Source organism: Fulmarus glacialis, unplaced genomic scaffold (genome assembly GCF_000690835.1).
Source record: "Fulmarus glacialis isolate BGI_N327 unplaced genomic scaffold, ASM69083v1 scaffold46436, whole genome shotgun sequence".
In the NCBI taxonomy this organism is placed as follows: Eukaryota; Metazoa; Chordata; class Aves; order Procellariiformes; family Procellariidae; genus Fulmarus; species Fulmarus glacialis.
The window spans coordinates 1,521-20,142 of record NW_009220881.1 but is presented as its reverse complement, the minus strand read 5'-3'; the positions used below and the strand labels follow the sequence as shown (position 1 = coordinate 20,142).

The 18,622-nt window shown below is 40.6% G+C and overlaps 1 protein-coding gene across 1 annotated transcript in view; it reads right to left on the bottom strand.

Annotated features, from left to right (window-relative positions):
- Positions 1–18,379, bottom strand: part of LOC104079028 (chromodomain-helicase-DNA-binding protein 7-like) — a gene marked incomplete at its 3' end in the record, with an annotated part of 36,191 nt that extends 17,812 nt beyond the window's left edge. The window contains exons 1-2 of the mRNA XM_009580897.1: positions 18,310–18,379; positions 11,860–13,717 (exon numbers count right to left, since the gene is read on the bottom strand). Coding sequence (XP_009579192.1) covers positions 11,860–13,542 — 1,683 coding nt within the window. The remainder of the gene's footprint in view (positions 1–11,859; positions 13,718–18,309) is intronic.
- Between the last annotated feature and the right edge of the window lie 243 nt (positions 18,380–18,622).

Sequence of the window (18,622 nt, the reverse complement as noted above, 5' to 3'; positions counted from 1 at the left end):
CCCTCCCCGTGCTAGCCACACTTCTTTTTATGCAGCACAGGATACGGTTGGCTTTCTGGGCTGCGAGTGCACATTGCTGGCTCATGTCCAGCTTTTCACCCACCAGTACCCTCAAGTCCTTCTCGACAGGGCTGCTCTCAATCCCTTCATCCCCCAGCCTGTACTGATACCTGTATTGATACCCCGACCCAGGTGCAAGATCCTGAAGCGAGATTTACGTTACAACACAGAACTCTGTTCTGCGAAATTTTTTTTCCATTTTTTTATTTTTTAATCTGTAAGCCTCTAGTAGTGGAGATGTAATTCTCTTTAAAAACTTCCCACACGCATATTGCTTAGCATATAAACCTGCTCTCCTTAATCACCTTTCCCAGGCCACTTAAAAACAGTCCACAGGGGACTTTAGAGGTATACAGACCACAGGTTGAAATCTTAATGGATACACTCGAGATACAAAACCAAAAGAGATCATCAATAGTCAACTCTATTTTTCTCTTGGGGTAGAAAGACAGCAGTTCTCCAAATGGCCTTTCCATTGCAGTATTTTATTAACTTCAGCATGACAAAGTGGACTTGAAATCATAGACTTGTTAAAAATCCTTTGATGTTATATATGCTGCCCAGGATCCATTTATGTCAAAGAGCCCAAGACACTTCTCAAGCTCTAGTTCTTCAGTCACAGCAACAAATGAAAAAAGCCTTTGAATATGTAATCTAATACGTATTTATGACATGTCACAGGTAGGCCTTTCCCAGCTCCTCTAGTAAGTGAGCTAAACTAACAATTAAATCAGGAAGTGTCATTAGAACTGGAGGGGAGGGGAAAAAAAGAAAGGAAAAAAACCAACTAAAACCCCCACACTTCCTTTTCTGTAGACAAACACCTCATTTCGCAGCACCAATTGAGATAATTCTTAATTACGACGTCTAAGTCATACTTTAGTTCTCCAACCAGTTTGATTAACATTGTTCTATGAAGCATTAAGTACCTTATCTTTAGTGCAGGTATCTTTAGTATCCTAGCTCCAACTGTTCTTTACACAACCTATAATAAAACATAAAAAAAACCTATACAGAAGTCTTAAATCAGACGTGCCTACAGCAGTACCAGGTCTAAATTTTCTTTTATATTGTAGTATTGTATTATAACTGGAGAACTGTGTCTGAAGCAACCCTTTGTAACTTACCCCTCATTGCCAGTAACAGTTTCTGAGTTACCTTTCTAGGTGTTGCTGTACAGCGCAGCAGGGAACTGCAGGAACTGCTCTGCCGTCCCCTGCTGCAGAGCGCCTCTGCAATACTGGCCATACAAACACGAAACAAATGGATAACAAGCAACCCATGTCAGACAGCAAAGATTCCCTGAACCCCAGTCTAATGCCTTAGTTACACAATTATCTGGTTTTCAACAAGTTTTCCTGAAATATTTCCAAGGAAGCTAGCCGAGAGAAAGACTTAAGAACTAAGTAGTCTCCCAATATTGTAGGCATCTATCCCTATGTCCGCAACTGATGATGCTTGCCCTGGTAAACATTTGCAATATCTTATTAGCAAACTGGGTGAGATATTAGTAACAACTATAAAGTCCAAAGTTTTAGACTAGTTTTAATGACTATATATTTCATATACAGTTGTACAAGTAAACAGTGAGGTCAACTTTTTACGGTAAGGTGTGACTTTAAATTCAAACATGTACTGTATATTATAAGCTTCCCACTATATTTAGCAACAATTGGCTGGTACAGAAAGATTTCTTCCAAAAATAAAACAAAACACTTTGTATCATTCAGCGCTCACATGTAAGGAAAATTACAGTATTATCACAGTTATCAGAGTCTTGCAGGGCCAAAAAAGATAGTAAGTACCAGAATGCAAGTGGATGGAGGGCCATCTGGAGAGAAAAGAGATGTAAAAGGAGAGTGGAAAAAACAGAGTTCATATTGACTACTAGGTATTAGGAAGCTCGTTATGAAGCTTGTTATGAGTCCTCTCTCTCTTTTCTTACAGGAACACTAAATCTATAGAAGTATTAACTTCTCAGTTACTGTGGTCATTATGTTCTTTTGGTTGCGGGAGTTACAGAGACATAATAAACACAATTTAATTAGCACAATTAAAATTTACTAATGTTTTTCTGATTAAACTGATTAAATTATTCAGTCTGTTTTAAGAAAGAAGTCTATTGCGGGTGGGTATACATTCCTTTCAGGAACTCTTGTCTTATGTATTAAAGTTTATAAAAAAGTGAAAGATGAAACTTGCCAAGTGTTTGGCACTCCCTACAACATGTTGTATCAGTACAGCAAAGATACATTTGGTGCTGTATACTGAAGAATAAGTGCTGCACCCTTGAAGACAAATACTTGCAATTTTCCAAAATTAAAAGGTTAATAATATTCCATAGAAATCTGCCAAGCTCCAGAAGGTAAGATTTCTTGACGTTTAATTTCTACAGCAGCAACCCATGCAATATGAACCCACTCCGAGAAGTTCTTCATTTTTGTTCTTGTTCAGTGTAATGCATGGGCTGCTGTCTCCTAAGCTTGGCTAACACAATAAAACCGCTGAGAAGGAGTACAGGAGAGACTTGCATCCAGACCCTCGACACTGATTCAGGGATGAACAGGCAATGGAACAACAGAAGCAAAGGAACAAAGATTCCTCCCAACCAAACAGTGGAAGATCAGAGAGAGATCCACTTGTTTTCTTCCACATCTTGTACAACTGCACTACTCTCAGGTTAACCTCTACAATTACCAAATTCCTACACAAGAAGTGGGATTTCCTGCTTTGAACTGTTAGACTGGTCGTCTCCATCTTCTTCAGCTGCACTCTTAAGCAAGAGCAATACTGTGAAGAGTGACAAGGAGAGCAGGGAGATGGCATGTTTTAGAGTAATAGATATCTGAGTAAGAATTGGAATCGGGAGTTTTATAAATTTGGGTTCTGAATAAATAACAATCTTTATGCCCATCATCTACATGTTCCTCTTCATAAACAGGGGCAACACTATTACCAACTTTGCCCAGTGAAGAAAATTCTAACTAAAGAGGTGATATACCAAGGTCAGGAAAATCAGAAAGAATGCTGATTCCAGAGTTTATAAATCAAACCCACACTCAGACCACTAAGCCATCCTATCTCTCAGTTCTGTTTCCTCATAAAGAAGACTAAGAAATTAATCTAAGTTTTATTTCTAACTTTTCATGCTTTTAAACGATTCTCTATGTTGAAGAAAAAAAATCCCATTCAGTGCTCAAGGAAAACAATTCATTGACAGATATTGGAGGCATCTTCCCTTATTTCAATGCACATGATGCACATCTAATGAAATTGTGCGAAGGTCTCTTTGCTAAAAAGGGGAAGTTCTTTCATCTCTTTAATAAGAAAATAGCTGCAAATACTTCAGTTGGAAGAGGAAAAAAGTCCTTCTTTTCTAAAAAAGAAAACACACCTCTGAAATCAAATCAGTCATTTATATTTGTGTGAAAAAAGGAACAAAAGGTGAGAGTTAAAAAAAATTTGGGAGAAGTTGGAACGTGACCTGTTTGTCACTAATTCAATAAAACAAGACAAAGCTTTGACTTCCGATGGAAGTTTTAATTTATCAAAATTTAAGGGAGGACTCAAGGGCTGGTTACTGAGGGCAAGGGCTACAGAAACTTGAGCTGTGCAAGGGTATAAAGGGCTGAAAACTCACTGCCAGAAGAAGAGGCAGTCCCCATCTTCCCTCACGACTCCCACACCACCAGCTTGGGCGATCTTCTGGTCACACAGTGAAGAGATGCCAGGAACATGAACTGGCCAGAAGCGAGCTGGCCAGATAAGCCAGTTCACCAAATGATGAGGCGTGCTGATGCAAGGAAGGAGCTAGGGTTCTGTACCCCAGACTTCAGCCACCTTTATTTGCATGGATTTTTTTTTTTTTTTTTTTTTTTAAGGACATTAGATATTGAGAGTTACTGAGTTCATACAGCTATGCTGGGAAGCTGTCAGTGGACTGTCTGCCCACAGCATGGTGACATAAAGGTGCACCCTGAAGCAGCATGCAGAGCAGTAACGGGCACCCTTGTGCCAAACGGCTGCCTCTGGAAGGGCTCAAGCAGCTGGCGCCGGAGAGGTGGGGTGATTCCTTGAACTTCTCTGTCCCCATTTTAACACAGACATTGGCCATTTGCTCTCTGTTCCTACTGCTCAGCAGTGCTCCATCAGCTCAGCTCAGCCTTTTGCTACCCCCTCCCTGATCCCCGCTTCCTGCCCACGCTTCCTGCTCTGCTCCCACCAGCTCCCGAGAAGCTGCTTCACAATCTTTAAACCACACCTGCAAACTTGGGAATTTTTCAAAAGACAGATCTGTACAGACAGATGCTTTAATCCGTGAAAAATTCAAGGGTATTAATCGTGCTCCTTAGCTACCAAACTTTACAACTCTGTTGACAAAAGGCGGCACCAAATATTTATAGATGACATCTCTAAAGAAAAAAACAAGTGATTTGTTCCCAAAATCCAGACCACATTACCACCTGTATTTTTTCTTTTTTTAATATCTCTCTCTCTCTCTCTCTCCATACAATTAGAAGCGCATTGATACTTAGAAAGGAAAGCTCTCAAAGAGAATAAAGGAAGGAACAGGAGGAGTACATACATCCATTCTGATACACTGTTCAGGTGAGACCGTCCCTTTTTAAAAATACCATTCCAGTATTTTAGCTTCATAATTGTTTGGTTATCAGTTCTTTCATTATAACTCAAGTCTGAAAAGTCAAAAGTGAAAAGCACTGGCTCACTGAACTGAAGGAGAAAACAACTTCCACAGATAGAAGTTAAAAATCAACTTCAAAGTGATGGTGTCCCATCATAGTGGGAACTGAGACATTTACTCTCCCCAGAGGAAAAAAGAGAGGACACTTACGCAACTCTGTGACACCTGCATTTAAGGTACAAGCAAAGGCAGATTAGTTTAACACAAATGGATGCCTCAAATTCCACATGAAAGAGCAGGATGGAAGACCAGGAGAAGGATCCATAATAAAAAGGCAGGAAATTATTACGTTGCATGCAACTTGTTCCTTATTAAGATTGCCACTGTATTTAAAGAAATAAAAAAAAAATGTAAAAAAAAAAATTAAGCATTTCTCCTTTCATTTTCCCCAATTTTCCATCCTTGTAAGTTATGTAGGCTGATGATAATACAGATATGAGGGTTTGCATTAGACTATTCAATCATGAAAAAAAGCTCCTCTGAAACAACACATTTAAATTTGTTCAAATAAATATAAAATAGGAGAATGTGTTCAGCCATGGGAAAATAAGATGATTGCCAAATCCCACTGGAAGTGACCATCAGCAGATAAGAATACTGTACTGAAGTACTGAACAGCAGCATAAATTGAAAACTATTTCTAGTTAGGTGATTTCTCAGATAATGCTAATGATTTCAAGAAAAACACATTCAGGTAATCAACATATCATGGAAACTTTCCACATATTCAAGCTGAAGAACAAGTCTGGTAACTCGTAAGCCTACAATATCAGTATGCTGATGCAGACTGGTGTTTTTATGGTAATGCTGCAAACTGGCTTTACCCAAAACTCCAGAGCAGATAATTTAATGGCACAAATTATTTTCACCACAGTCAAATCATGGCACCTGAGGGAAGAAGTATTCTTGAACTTGCTTCTACCTCCTCAACAGTAAAAAAGACCAAAAAAATCCATAGCAAAACCACCTCAAAACTACAAATCTTTGGCCCAAAGGCCTATTCGCTGCAGAATCACTGCAACCTCTGATTTACAAAAGTACATATAGCCTTCTCAAAGGTGAGGAGGAAATAAGCCTTTGAATATGTTAATATTAACTGTTAGACTGGAATATATCTGAGGAGTTTTAGAACATGAACTTTTGTTGGACAAAGTATTTCGTATTAATTAGTATATCCTTTGAGAGACCTGCATGTGAACTAGCTCATGGATGGATCAGCGTAGCAGACTATTCTACTCCACAAAGGTGAAATAACTTAAATACTTTTAACCAAAGGTAGCTTTAACGGTCTACTTTTCTTTTATTTGGAAAGTTATAGTTAATTACATTGCATACATTGCTCAATACAGGAGTTCTTCAGAGCCTCAACAAAATACAGCAGAAGCCTGTAAACTTTTAAGAAAAATTTACTATTATCAGCCTTTACTTTTAGGTGCGTATTATGGATTTTCTTCTCAGCTTTTCCTTCATCATTCTCCACAACTTCTGATAAGGCCTAGGGTTTTCCACATGTATTTTACATAAATACACATATGCATATCTATATATAAAAATAATATACAATTGTAATCAATCAAGGTTCAGTATTAGTGTCTCTTTTAATTCCATTTAGTCTAGCACCTTCAACAATCTTGCCAACATACACTAGTTTGCTGGTGTATGAACACTTGAAAAGGGAAACTAGAATTTCCAGGGGCAGCCATGAGGTTTTGCTGAACGTGCAACACATGGTACCCCAAAAGACCAGCTAGCTGTCACATGAAATAGCCTCTGTATCAAAACAAAAAGTACCCAATAGTGTTTATAAGTTTTTAAAAAAATTGGAGTTGTCATTGACAGGAAAATAGTCAAAAAGCTGAACACTCAAGGGATGAAAAAGCTAGCAGTTCTCTCTGGAGCTGTGTGACATTGCTTATAAATATTAACTTATGGGAAAAATCCTAAACATCTGAAATGATACCATTTCTTACTAAATAAAATTATAGGACACACATTGTAAGATAATTGGTTATGTGATGACAGTAAGGAGATAAGTAAGAAGTCAGTCTCTTCTTACTACTCTTAGGCATTAAAACAATTAAATACCCAGGAAAAAATCAACTTCATTTTAGTGTGCCAGCAGTAACTGACTTAACATGCACTCTCTGCTGGGTTAGGATATTGCGTCAAACCACTCCAGCTGATAGTAGTTTTCATGAATATCCCTCTCCATTCAGGTATATCCAAGTATAAATTAAACTGAGGCAGCAACAGGGTCTGAAAATGCAAGAAGGGCCTGTGACAGGGGTGACCCAGCTGGTGACTCAGCAGGACTTTCCCTTCCTCCTCCTCTGCAAGGAAGGGCAGGAAATTTCAAAAGAATGTGTTCATACCAAACACAGCTATGAGTTATGATTTAAAGCAAAGTCACATGCCCACAGATAGTAAGGCCAGCAGCTTAAACCTGGCAGTGAACCAGTAACACACACACAAAATGAATTCCTTCTCCACAAAAAGCTGGACACCGCAACCCAGCATCCTTTAACACTGCTGGTGCCCACCACTGAGTTCTACCATTTAGCTGAGCATGGAGGTTGTACCATAACTATTTGTCATTTAAGTATTCCTGTGTTTGACTATAAATAATGTAGATCACATTTGTGGAACATGATTAATGAACAGGACTCGAAACTTCAGCCCACACAGTAGCTGTGGGTAAATAAGTAGTTCTGCATAACAACACACCCAGGATAGCCTATTCTTGGCAGAGAAAACTCCTACGCTTGCTCTATCACCAATAAAATTCTCTGAAAATGACGATACGTAAGAGAAAATGCATAGCATTAGACCCCCAGAGGCCTGTCAAACCTGATATCCCCTCTCTGATAAAGTCTGTGGAAGAGTACAAGAATCGGACACGCACACAGTAGATGCACGCCAATAACAAACTCTCAGCCACTTCTTACAGCACAGATCTGCTGAGCCAAATGCGATGCCTTCACATTTATCAAACAATGATGCATTTTTCTGCACAACATCTCAGAGATCAGCATCTTAATGTGCGGTTCTGAGCTTGCCACCTGATAATTTGCTGAATACCTTAAAAGAGTTCAAGGAGACAAAAACAGGTGACAAACAACCCTTGTTTCACATTCACCTTCTTCATGCACCCATATCACTCACAATTTTAGAGGCTTTCACCATCTCTGTCCTTCCCTTCTCCCCTAAATCACCCCCTCTGTGCTTTTTCAAGTGCTACTGTATTTTCTGAAGCCCGAGGAAGGGACCCAGAGCTGCACAGCACTTGCCGCATCGGCATACCATGAATACATGTAGCAACATGATACCAGTCTTTGGTTTGCTCTCTACTACTTCCATAACAATTCCTACCGTTTTATTTCTTTGACTCTCATAGCACATTTTCAGATAGCCATCTAACACCAAGACTCTGTTCCTAAGGAGAGGTTTTTGCCGGCCATTTCACTGCCCAGGCACCATGGAATCACAGAATCATTTAGGTTGGAAAAGACCCTTAAGATCATCAAGTCCAACAGTAAACCTAACACTGCCAAGTCCACCACTAAACCATGTCCCTAAGTGCCACATCTACACATCTTTTAAATACCTCCAGGGATGGTGACTCAACCACTTCCCTGGGCAACCTGTTCCAATGCTTGATAACCCCTTCAGTGAAGAAATTTTTCCTAACATCCAATCTAAACCTCCCCTGGCCATGCCTTAACTCACACAGCTTATGGCCAAGCGACTGACATTCCTGTTGTACGTCTAATCACTTAGTTCATTATTGTTAGGCTTTTCACCACATCTGCACTTGGCACTCAGCTTTGAGTACATTAACAGCAGCAGCAAACTTTGCCATCTGACTTTTCACTCTTTTCCAGATCATTTATAAGTATTTGGGAGAGCACAAGCTCATAAGCCCAACACAGATGCCTCCACTGTGAAAAAAAGCAAGCTACTCCTACCCTCTGCTTTGCACCTTGGCCGATTACCTGGCCACAGCAGAACCCGCCTCCTCACCCCACAGCCACCAAGCCCTTCCAAAAGCCTTTGATGAAGTACGTTTCAAAAGAGGGCTTGAAAAACCAAGCACACTGGCTGAATGTCCCAACGCTACGGTGGTTCTTATGAATCTATCAAACTCCACCGAAGCCAGCAACTCACTACTAACAAGGTCCTAATAACCATATCTAGTCTTCAGCTATTAATCTAAACCAGCTGAATTGTCAATCACCAGCTCTTTCTCCCAGCCAAAACAATTTGCAGTTTTGCACACAAAAAAAGAAATAACGAGCCCGAGAATCGACACAGTGATTTCTTTCAAGTTAAAAGCAAAAGAACTTCACTTTCCTTCCAACGTATCTAAAAACAAAACAGTAATTTGGTTAACCACAAGTATAACAGCCTTCCCATGATAAGGCTAGCTTCAAATCACTGAAAAATAATTACTAAGATGGCTTCTGTTGATTTAAAAGTACGTAGTGATTTCCATTTCACTGACTATATTCATTTTGTTGATTCATTTTATACAAATAAAAACAAACCAGTCATTTAAATAACTGTTCTTCAGTGAACAGTTTTCTGCCAACTGACATGAAGGGAAAACCACGACACAGACAGGAGAGCTACAAATTCTGTATTCAGTCTTAAGAGCAGGGGTTTCGCACATCTGCATTTTTCCCCAGGGGGTGGGGAGGAGCTGAGTTTTCGTTGACTTGAACAATATTTATTTCATCCAAACAGCTTTCAAGGGGGAAATGCCTGCCTGTCAAGAGTTTCATTACTACAGTCAGGTCTCAAACTAATTACTTAATGGGAAGGTATGTTAACAATAACTTTTACCAAATAAAAACTTAACAGAAGTAGGCTAACAGAGAAGTTACTTGGCTAGCTACAACTGTTTGAATTACTGATTTTAATCAAATAACTTATCATGTGGTTTTCCTCTAATTATTTAGTTTCAGCACTTACCTCTGTTCAAGCTATTCATCTGCAGTTCAGAACTTTGTAATAGGTTGCATAGCTCATTTAAGGGTTGAATTGCCTGCATTTTACCTCTTTGCTGATTAAAGGGAATTGAGTGTCCCAAGAATGTTTAACAAGCCTGTCCATTCTACAAGTAAACCACCTCCTCCCAAACCACCTCTTGCTGCCAAGAAAAGGTTTACTGGATGAAAACAAGGAATTAATGCCAGTGAAGAACACCATAGCTTTAGGGCACAGTCGATCTCAAGTCTTCCCTTCCCACACCCCCACCATCACTAGCTGTGAAAGATCCCAGTGACACTGGTTTTTGTTCCTTTACTGCCTTGGAAGTCTTATGTTACCATTTCTACAATTTTCTTTCAAAGTTTTTTCTGCTAGATGTGTCAGCTCTCATCTTCAGGGTAAAAACCATGTCTTGTACTTCTTTTTCTGATCCCCAGTCTTTCTGTACCGATTTCTCCGTGCTGTCATTACTCCCTTTCCAAATATCTGCTCATTCTCTTGGGTTTTTTGGTATAGTCTTGAATTCTCTCCTTTTTCATTCTGCTTACCCGCACAGTCGATAACACAAGGCATATTGTCAAGAGCTGCTTTCTCAAGAAGGAACGCACAATTCCATGTGCATGCAAGAACTGTAATTTAGGTTCTCCAAACAAAGCCTGTGTGTGGAGGTGGGGGGGAGAGGAAGGGCCAACACAGGTATAAAATTTCACACCAATTTTGAGGGAGGCAGGGGAGAGAAAGATGGTCTTGAAGGTATTTTTTGCCCCTTCAAGAGGAAAGCTTCCTCCTCCCTGCCAGAAAGACAGCGTCCTTCCCCTCACCCAGCTTAGTCCCCCATCTCCCTCCCAGGGCTTCCCCACCCTACGGCACCTCCAGCGCTCCCCCCTCCTCTCTTCCACAGGGAATGTGGAAGCCTCTCCCAGCTGCTGAGCTGCTCCATCTACCACTCCTTGTCAGCTGCCTCTCTGCAGCGCATACATCTGATTCCCAGACCCACCTCACGCTGTGCGGAGCGGCTAACAGAAGCAGCCGGCAGGCAGCAGTGGAGGGGACTGCTGAGCAGCTGCTTTCCGTACAGGCCTAGGACATAGGCTAGGACAGCTGTTTTTATGATTTATTAAGCTTATTGTAGCATCGTATCATTATGACTGCATTCCAACAATTGTCTCCAAATATTTATGGGCAGAGCTACTTGGCATTAATTACTGACTGGTTTTTAAAAAAAAAAAAAAGTTCAACCTCTGATATCTTGACCACCTATTCATTCAATACCAAAACCTCTTGAATGATGACTCATAGAGGCAGAGGTAAGCAATGGCAAACATGAAGATCCCAAAAGGCACTTTTTCAGCTCAAGCTTAACACACTAGCATGTAGTCCAACCTGCTAAGCTACAGAGGATCAAGATGTTTTACTGTTTTTACCTTTTAATTGAAAAATGACATGGAAGCAATACATTTTCATCGAAACCCGGCAGATCAGAGACTCAGTAAAATAAAACTTCTAACCTATCTGAGATTTCATTTAAGCCTCAGAAGATTTGATTTCAGACTATGATTCACATCTGCTGTCTTCTCCTTGCATGAACTGTTGCCCCATCACTTCTCAGTTGCATTACTTAGTGCTGAAGAAGTTCATCCTGGAAATTTTTTCACATGTAAAAATTTCAGCTTTAAAAGCCACAAAACATTCCCTTAGGATTTAAAGAAAACCCTCGGTTTGGCCAAAACAAGCCCATTACTAACACACACTTCTTTCTCCAAGTTGCAAATACAAAAATTAATAGTTTAAATGACAATTCTCACACATGCTTTCCCTTTTCCCCTCAAAGCCACCAACATGAAAAAAAGTAGGTATTCAGCTTGTCCTGTTGCTGTATCATATTTTGGTCTATCCATAATGTTAACCTGTAAAAATTACTGTAAGGACATTAGCAAGCTACCTGAATCTCATTTTACCTTCAGCTTCCATGCACCGAGAAAGCCACATAACCAGTAACAAACAGGTGAGTCAAACAGGAGCAACTATTCTGAAACCATGGATCTTGTGTATCCTGGAACGCATTTACAGTAATTTAAAACATTTTCTACTCATTGGAAGTAGCTTACCTGAAGGACAGGCACTTTTTGTGGTGTATTTTGTGGTGACTGGTGAAGCTGTGCCCAAGGCTGATGATGAGGATGTGGGGGTGGTGAAGACTGATGATGTATCCCTGGATGAGGCTGCATGGGAGGACAGGTTGGCATTTGCTGTTGAAAAGACTGCTGTTGACTAGGAAGCTGCTGGCCAGATATTAGTCGCTCTTGTATTGCTTGTGGATCTGCAAGGCCAACACCTGGACAACCATTTGGTCTCATGTGCCCACCCATCTCCCGTGGTGCTGAAGACATACCCATAAACGGACGATTCTGTTGCATGTTTCGGGGGCCCATATTCCTTTGTCCAATTCCCATGGCACCAGGGGGCTGGTGTGACGGCTGAGGATGGGGTATATTTGGATAACTGCCAACTTCCATTGGTATTCCAGCACTACCAGGTCTAACCTGTGGAGGAGGTGTACCTGCTGGATTACTCATTGCTTTCATAGGTGACATGGGAGGTGGAGAGGCATAAGTTCCCTGAGGCTGTGAAGGGTGCATAGTTTGCGTGTTCATTTGGTTAAGTGAGCCACTAGGGTGGATGGGTTGCTGGTGCATTAGTCCTTGACCACTGTTTGATGGAAATCCGACAGCATTTGGGTATCTTGGTACAGATTGATTCATTGGAGTGTTATTTGTAAGGCCTAAATTCTGATTCATCCCTGTATTATTAACTAATCCCTGATTAAGGTTACTGTAAGGATATCGAGAATACTGCCCTGAGTTGTTTATAGTAGGTGAGGGTACCGTCTGGCTCCGAGAACTAAAATTAAGTGTTTGCGGCCTAACAGCACCCTGCTGAGGAGGATTAGGGGAGAATCTGGGACTGTGGGCTACTGATTCTCCATGGAGAGCAGTGGGGGGATGGTGGTGAAATTGCTGGACTGAGTGTCGCAAAGAAGGTGCCATACTGGGATTCTGCTGGGGCACATGAGACAAGTGGCCAGGTCCTGAGGTGGCAATGAAAGGGTTTCCCTGATTGAGGCCTTCTTGGCCTTGAGAAAACTGGTTCATCCTCTGCTGTTGCGGCTGACCATGCTGCTGCATTGAAAAATCACCACGAGCCATGTAGTTTCCCATCTGCTGCATGTGCTGAGGATGGCCCTGCCCAGGGGGTCCGGAGGGTGCCTGTGGTGGCTGTGCCGGTTGCGGTTGCTGCTGCTGTTGCTGCTGGTATGGTGCCCTTATCTGGTCTGGCACTTGAACTGCCCGTGGTCCCCACATGGAGCCACTGTCTACAAAGGGTTGCCCGTGTCTTTCGTTCTGCATGCTGGGATAGACTCCCATCTGACCACCAGTACCACTGCTGTGAGGAACCTGAGGAACTGGAGGGTTGTGATACTGTGAATGAGGAGATGCTATACCATTCCCAGGGGCATTGCTTATCATCCTGTTCGGCTGATCCATCAGGTGCATTTTCTGCTGTTCGTATTGATTATAGTGATCAAAATGGGTCAACTTGGCTTGATTTTGATTTGCAGGGGGATGATGAAGAGATGACTGTAAAGAGGGAAATCCTTGATCCATGGGCATTTGCTGCCCCATAGGATTTACTGTATTTTCAGGATATCCACATTCTCCAAGACCTTCCAACCCTTCACTGAAAATATTCCCATCTTCTCCAAACAGACTCATCATTCCTGGATCTGCCATCTTTTTTCAGCACACAGCTCCTTGGAGCTACAACTAGAATGCTAGTCTGTGCTTCACCTCGGCGAGGTGTTTTGTCCTCAAAGCCTTTAATCCTCAACTAATCTCCTTCATGTCATTCCATATTTCCTTAATTCTTTTGGACCACGCAGTGTCAGGCAAAGTCTGGTTACTGCTCCTAGAAAAAGTGGGGGAGGGGGGAGAAAGAGAGGAAGATATTGAAATAAATAATGTCAGGCAATATAAAGAAAACACACTTGACTGTTTTTTAGACAATGCTAGCTAGTTTCAGCCCCCGAAATACATCTTAAAAATCTATTTCACTTTACAAAGGATTCATTAGCTTTATCAGAAGCTTTATTATGATAGAGAGTTAGGAAGCAAGCAAAACACTAGCCTTAACCTTAAATTAATCCATTCACTACACTTCCTAGTGCTCCTTTCTTGGGTGGAACAGAACAAAAGAACACAACATGCAGCAGCAGCAGCTGCCACAGCAGGTAGGCAGATGTATGAATATAGCCAAGCAGCCCATCTGCCGAACTAAAGCCCTGAAAACGCTCTAGTTACCAACAGCATGTCCTTAGCCTTATTCCCTTGAGCTGTGTAATCAGATGAGCAAGCAGAAGCACCAAGTCCTGTGACAGACTAAAGTTAGTTATACGGACAACAGATTTTTCAAACGCACACAGAGATGACCCTCTAAAACATACCAAACGCCAAGACTTAACATTTAGGAAGCCAAAAAAATATTTCTTTTTAAAAACACACAATTTATCTTCATTTAATGAAGTTGTAAACTGAAAGACATGACGTTTCTTCCCATTTAAGCAAAACTGTATGCTCAATTTGTGTAATAAAATTAAATTCAAAAGCTTCATTCTATGATAGGGTAGATTTCTCAATCCATATCATAATTTCTCTCATGATGATAACAGGGAACACTCAATGGAGTTCATTATTCATCTTCAGGCAATCATGCTACTAACTGCAACTACAGCACTTTAGAAGACTACACTGAAGTTTTGTTCTCTCCAGAATTACAATCTTGAAAACTTATTCAGGAGAATTAGTAATGGCAAAAGAATTTAAATAACAAAATGCTAAGCTAACAAGGTACATACTTGGGAAAAAAAGAAAAAAGCAACACACAGTAACAGAGTAGACTCAGAAAAGTTCCGTTTAGGTTTTTCACGTGGAAGACTGGCATGTTCTGAAATGTGCCCCCTGTCCTCTCCCTGCAACAACATGAAAGATTTTGTTTGCATCTGTTTATTATGAACAAAACTAGTCTAATGCTATCTTTCCTTCTTAAGATCAGATTTTTAAATGCTATGTCTTGTATCTCAAAATAAACTTTTAAGACAATAGTCAAGGAAGCCCATCCACGTAGCAAATAAAAGCAACTATTTTTGCATCTTTGTTGTAATTCAGTAGCGACTGTACTTGCAGATACCAACTTGCCCTTACTCAGTGATCAAAGAAAAGAAGATTTACAAGTTTGTACTTTCACATCTCGCATCTTGTTGCTGAGGAGGGATGCTTTCAGTCACTTTGGATGCAAAATGCCAGGCCAGACTACTTTAACTGAAGGCAATTTGTCCCAGACAAGTTTTAGGGAGAAAATATCAGCACATTTATTACAATTCTTGTAGCCACTGTCAAGAGGACCTTCTACAGCATGAAGCAGAGGGCAAGAGGAAAAGCACAAGCATTTATCACTCCTCTTAAAATAGCATTTGAATGTCACCTTTAAAACCACACTCTTAAATCTCTTTAGTGCTCGGCTGGGATATTAGCACTTAAATTTCTAAGTCACTTGGGGGTAAATTCCTATGAGCCATCTCCATATCGCTAATACCTATTTCTTTGGATTTCATTTTCTTTATTAAGCAGAAGCCATCTTTAACATTTACCACCTCAATCAGTTTATTAAAGCACAGCATAAGGAAGTTCCAACAAGGCGAGAAAGAGCCTCCTTCACCAAAACAAGCTGTCAGTATTAGACTGCTCCAGAGCAGACCACTCTGCCATGGTGAAGATCCCTCCAGTGATTTAAGATTGCTCGAGGACTTCTGACGCACACTGCTATCAGGAGCTGGACACCAGTGTGTACTGAGTCTCTCCACCTAATGGAACAGTCTCTTTGCTTGCAAATGCTAAAAAGCCTAGTGCAGAGATACTGTTACCTCCCAACCACTGACGTAATCTGGGCAACATCAAACTTGAGCCAAGTAGAGGATCTCACCCATCAGCTAACCTATTTACAGACACAGAATTATGAACAGGTAGGAATTTTCACTCGTTTTAGTATATAAATCATGCCTACTTAAAAGAACCATTTTTGAAGACAAGCATGCTCTACTCTCCTGAAGCACTAATGAAACTTTGCAATAAAAATAACCGAAATCTACACAGAAGAATTCTCTTTGCTATCTAGCTAACAGAGCACCTCCAGAAACAAGGTTACAAGCATCAAGCACACATTTGAATCACACTGCTTCCCTTACTTTTCATCAGCTGACAGGCTTCCAATAAAAAGTGAGAGTCAGCCACCGGTAACAAGTCAACATTGGCTAACAGTAGTTAGGACCTGATACCATACCCAGAAATCCAAGTTAGGAAAGGGTAAGGGTGTTGTTCAGTTAAACACACTTCAATTCTGCCCAGCTGATTCTATCCCAATTTGCAGGCTTGGGCTAGGGACTGTCCCTTACAATGAAGGAGATGTGCTATGGAACCCAGCACCCGCCTGGCTTCCTGAGCACATGCTCTTTAAAAAGAAAAGTAACCTCTAAGTTTATGATGCAGTTTGTACGCAAACAAATCCATATCTAAATTAAGAACAAAAACTCTGTTTGCCACTATTTATGATTTTAGCTCTGCATTTTTATATGAAGCATGAATTGATTTTGTGTTTGAGCTGTTGATGCTAAAGCTATTAGGTTTGAAAGATAGCATGAGAATATGTTTGAGAAGATGTCTCGAAACTGTAGTTTAAGTTCAGCCTTAAATTTAATGACTATAGCCCTTTACAGTCAGTAAGCAAAGTTATGCTCTCACAAACCTTATTCTACTTCCCCAAATAAAAGTCACACCTCTGATGTGATATATGGCTAACAGCACATGTTGAAGAATAAAAGACAGTAGCAGCTAAAGCCAGATCAAATGAATTAACCAACTTTTTGATAAGAAAACAGTCAATATTAGAATTATCTAGTAAGCTCTCAACCTCTTACGCTAACAGGATAGATGTCTTCTAGATAGTTAAGCAAGTCATGAGAGTCACAGCCTTATTATAAGTTGCAATCTCTTCTTTGCTTCTTTCACTACAAGTAATGTAATTCCCTCCCCCGCGCCCCCCCCGCAAAAAAAAATCCCTCACAAACAAAGGTAGGACCTCCATTAAGCAATAATTCTAGCTAAGATTAATTCACTAAGTGCTACAGATCACTTCCCCATGAAAGCAGACAACTAACAGCAAGACTGACCATGTTAAGCATTGTTTAAAGTCTTTTTTGCATTAAGTAGTTTAAAAACATATATTTGTGCATCTTCTTCTCTACTATCCCGTAAGTTAAAACCAACTGACATTCACGAAGCAACGACAATTTTCCAGGCCTTAGAAAAACGGATTGCTCAATAAAAGTGTGAATGTATGAAGAAATAGTGAACCTTTTTTTTTTAAATAATCTTAACCAAACTATACAGATTCTGCTACAAAATTCTGTAGCTTTTTCTGTTCCTGAACATGAAAGATTGCATCAACAAGACTGAACTTAAAGAGTCAATACATTTCCTTAAGACTGCCTAGACAACCTATTTCTGTTCAAAGCAATGGTATGATCCCAACTACCAGGACACAGTCAATTGCTTAACAACCCTGTTGTCTTAACAGACAAAGCTTACATTTACTCCAGTCTGCAACATTCCAGTCCTAAACAGCTAGATCTCAAATTTAAGTAGTAGTTAACCATTGCTCAACGTAGTATTTCAGAGCTACATGGACTCAGTAGCCTTGGGCAGCTGCCCACTTTTATGAGTGGAACAAGACTGGCTGCTGCATACGTGTAACCCAATCTAGGGCTGCAAACACTAAAACCTGAACTTCGTTAGTCTTGCTCCCAAAGTAGCAGATCCCAGCGCTCAAGACCAGGTAGCAACAAGGGCAGCACACAGATGCACATGCCCTCCACAACGCCATCCTCACATTCTGCCATTCAGAAGAACTTTCTGTAAATCAACAGGTCCTTCGATTCAAGAATCGATCCTTCTATACCAGAAATTCAGCAACGTTTCTTAATGGCCATGCAGCAAGTAAACTGAATAAACAGAACGTGAGAAGGCAGCTAATACTGACTGCTTCAAGCTTTGAAGTGAAATGTGTCATGCAGAGTTGATATTTTTACAGCTACCAGTTGACATCTCAGACAAAACTCTGAAGTACTTGACAGAAACAAAACAGTTACTGGAACTATGCACCTACAATACAATAAACACTGCAAATACCATGCTATTTTGAAGAACTAGGCTAAAAAGACCTCTCATGCTAAAAACCAAAGCCATGCCAAAGGTCATTTTGAGACTGAAGCCTCAAAATGTAGGATTAAATATTAGGCTACTAAATCTGCATTTAAACATTGCGTATTTGAACTGTTTTTCAAAACTGCTAAGCTCCTGCTGGCTGTTAGGGGTAGTAATTTAAGCATTTGCCACATGGAAGTAGATGACAAATGACAGCAATCAAAGTCATATTCTTATTTTATGAACGAAGTTGGAGGAAAACATTCACCAGAAACTTCATAAACACACATAACACCCTGACAACATAGGAAAAGTCATGCCAAGACATTCAAATTGGGGAAGACGGCTGATAAGACTTCTACCTTTCAGCTCATTTACCTACTGAGCGAATAGCACTGCTGATGCCAGGACAGTTACGCAAGTGCCTAACTGCGTCCGTGGGAAGCGCGCCTAGTCTCCTGCGCGTTTAATGCTTAGTTCTCATTGCTGTCACAGACAACTCTTCATGCACGGTACGTTCCTCTAGCACATCGACTAGCCAAAATAGAAGAGCAGATCT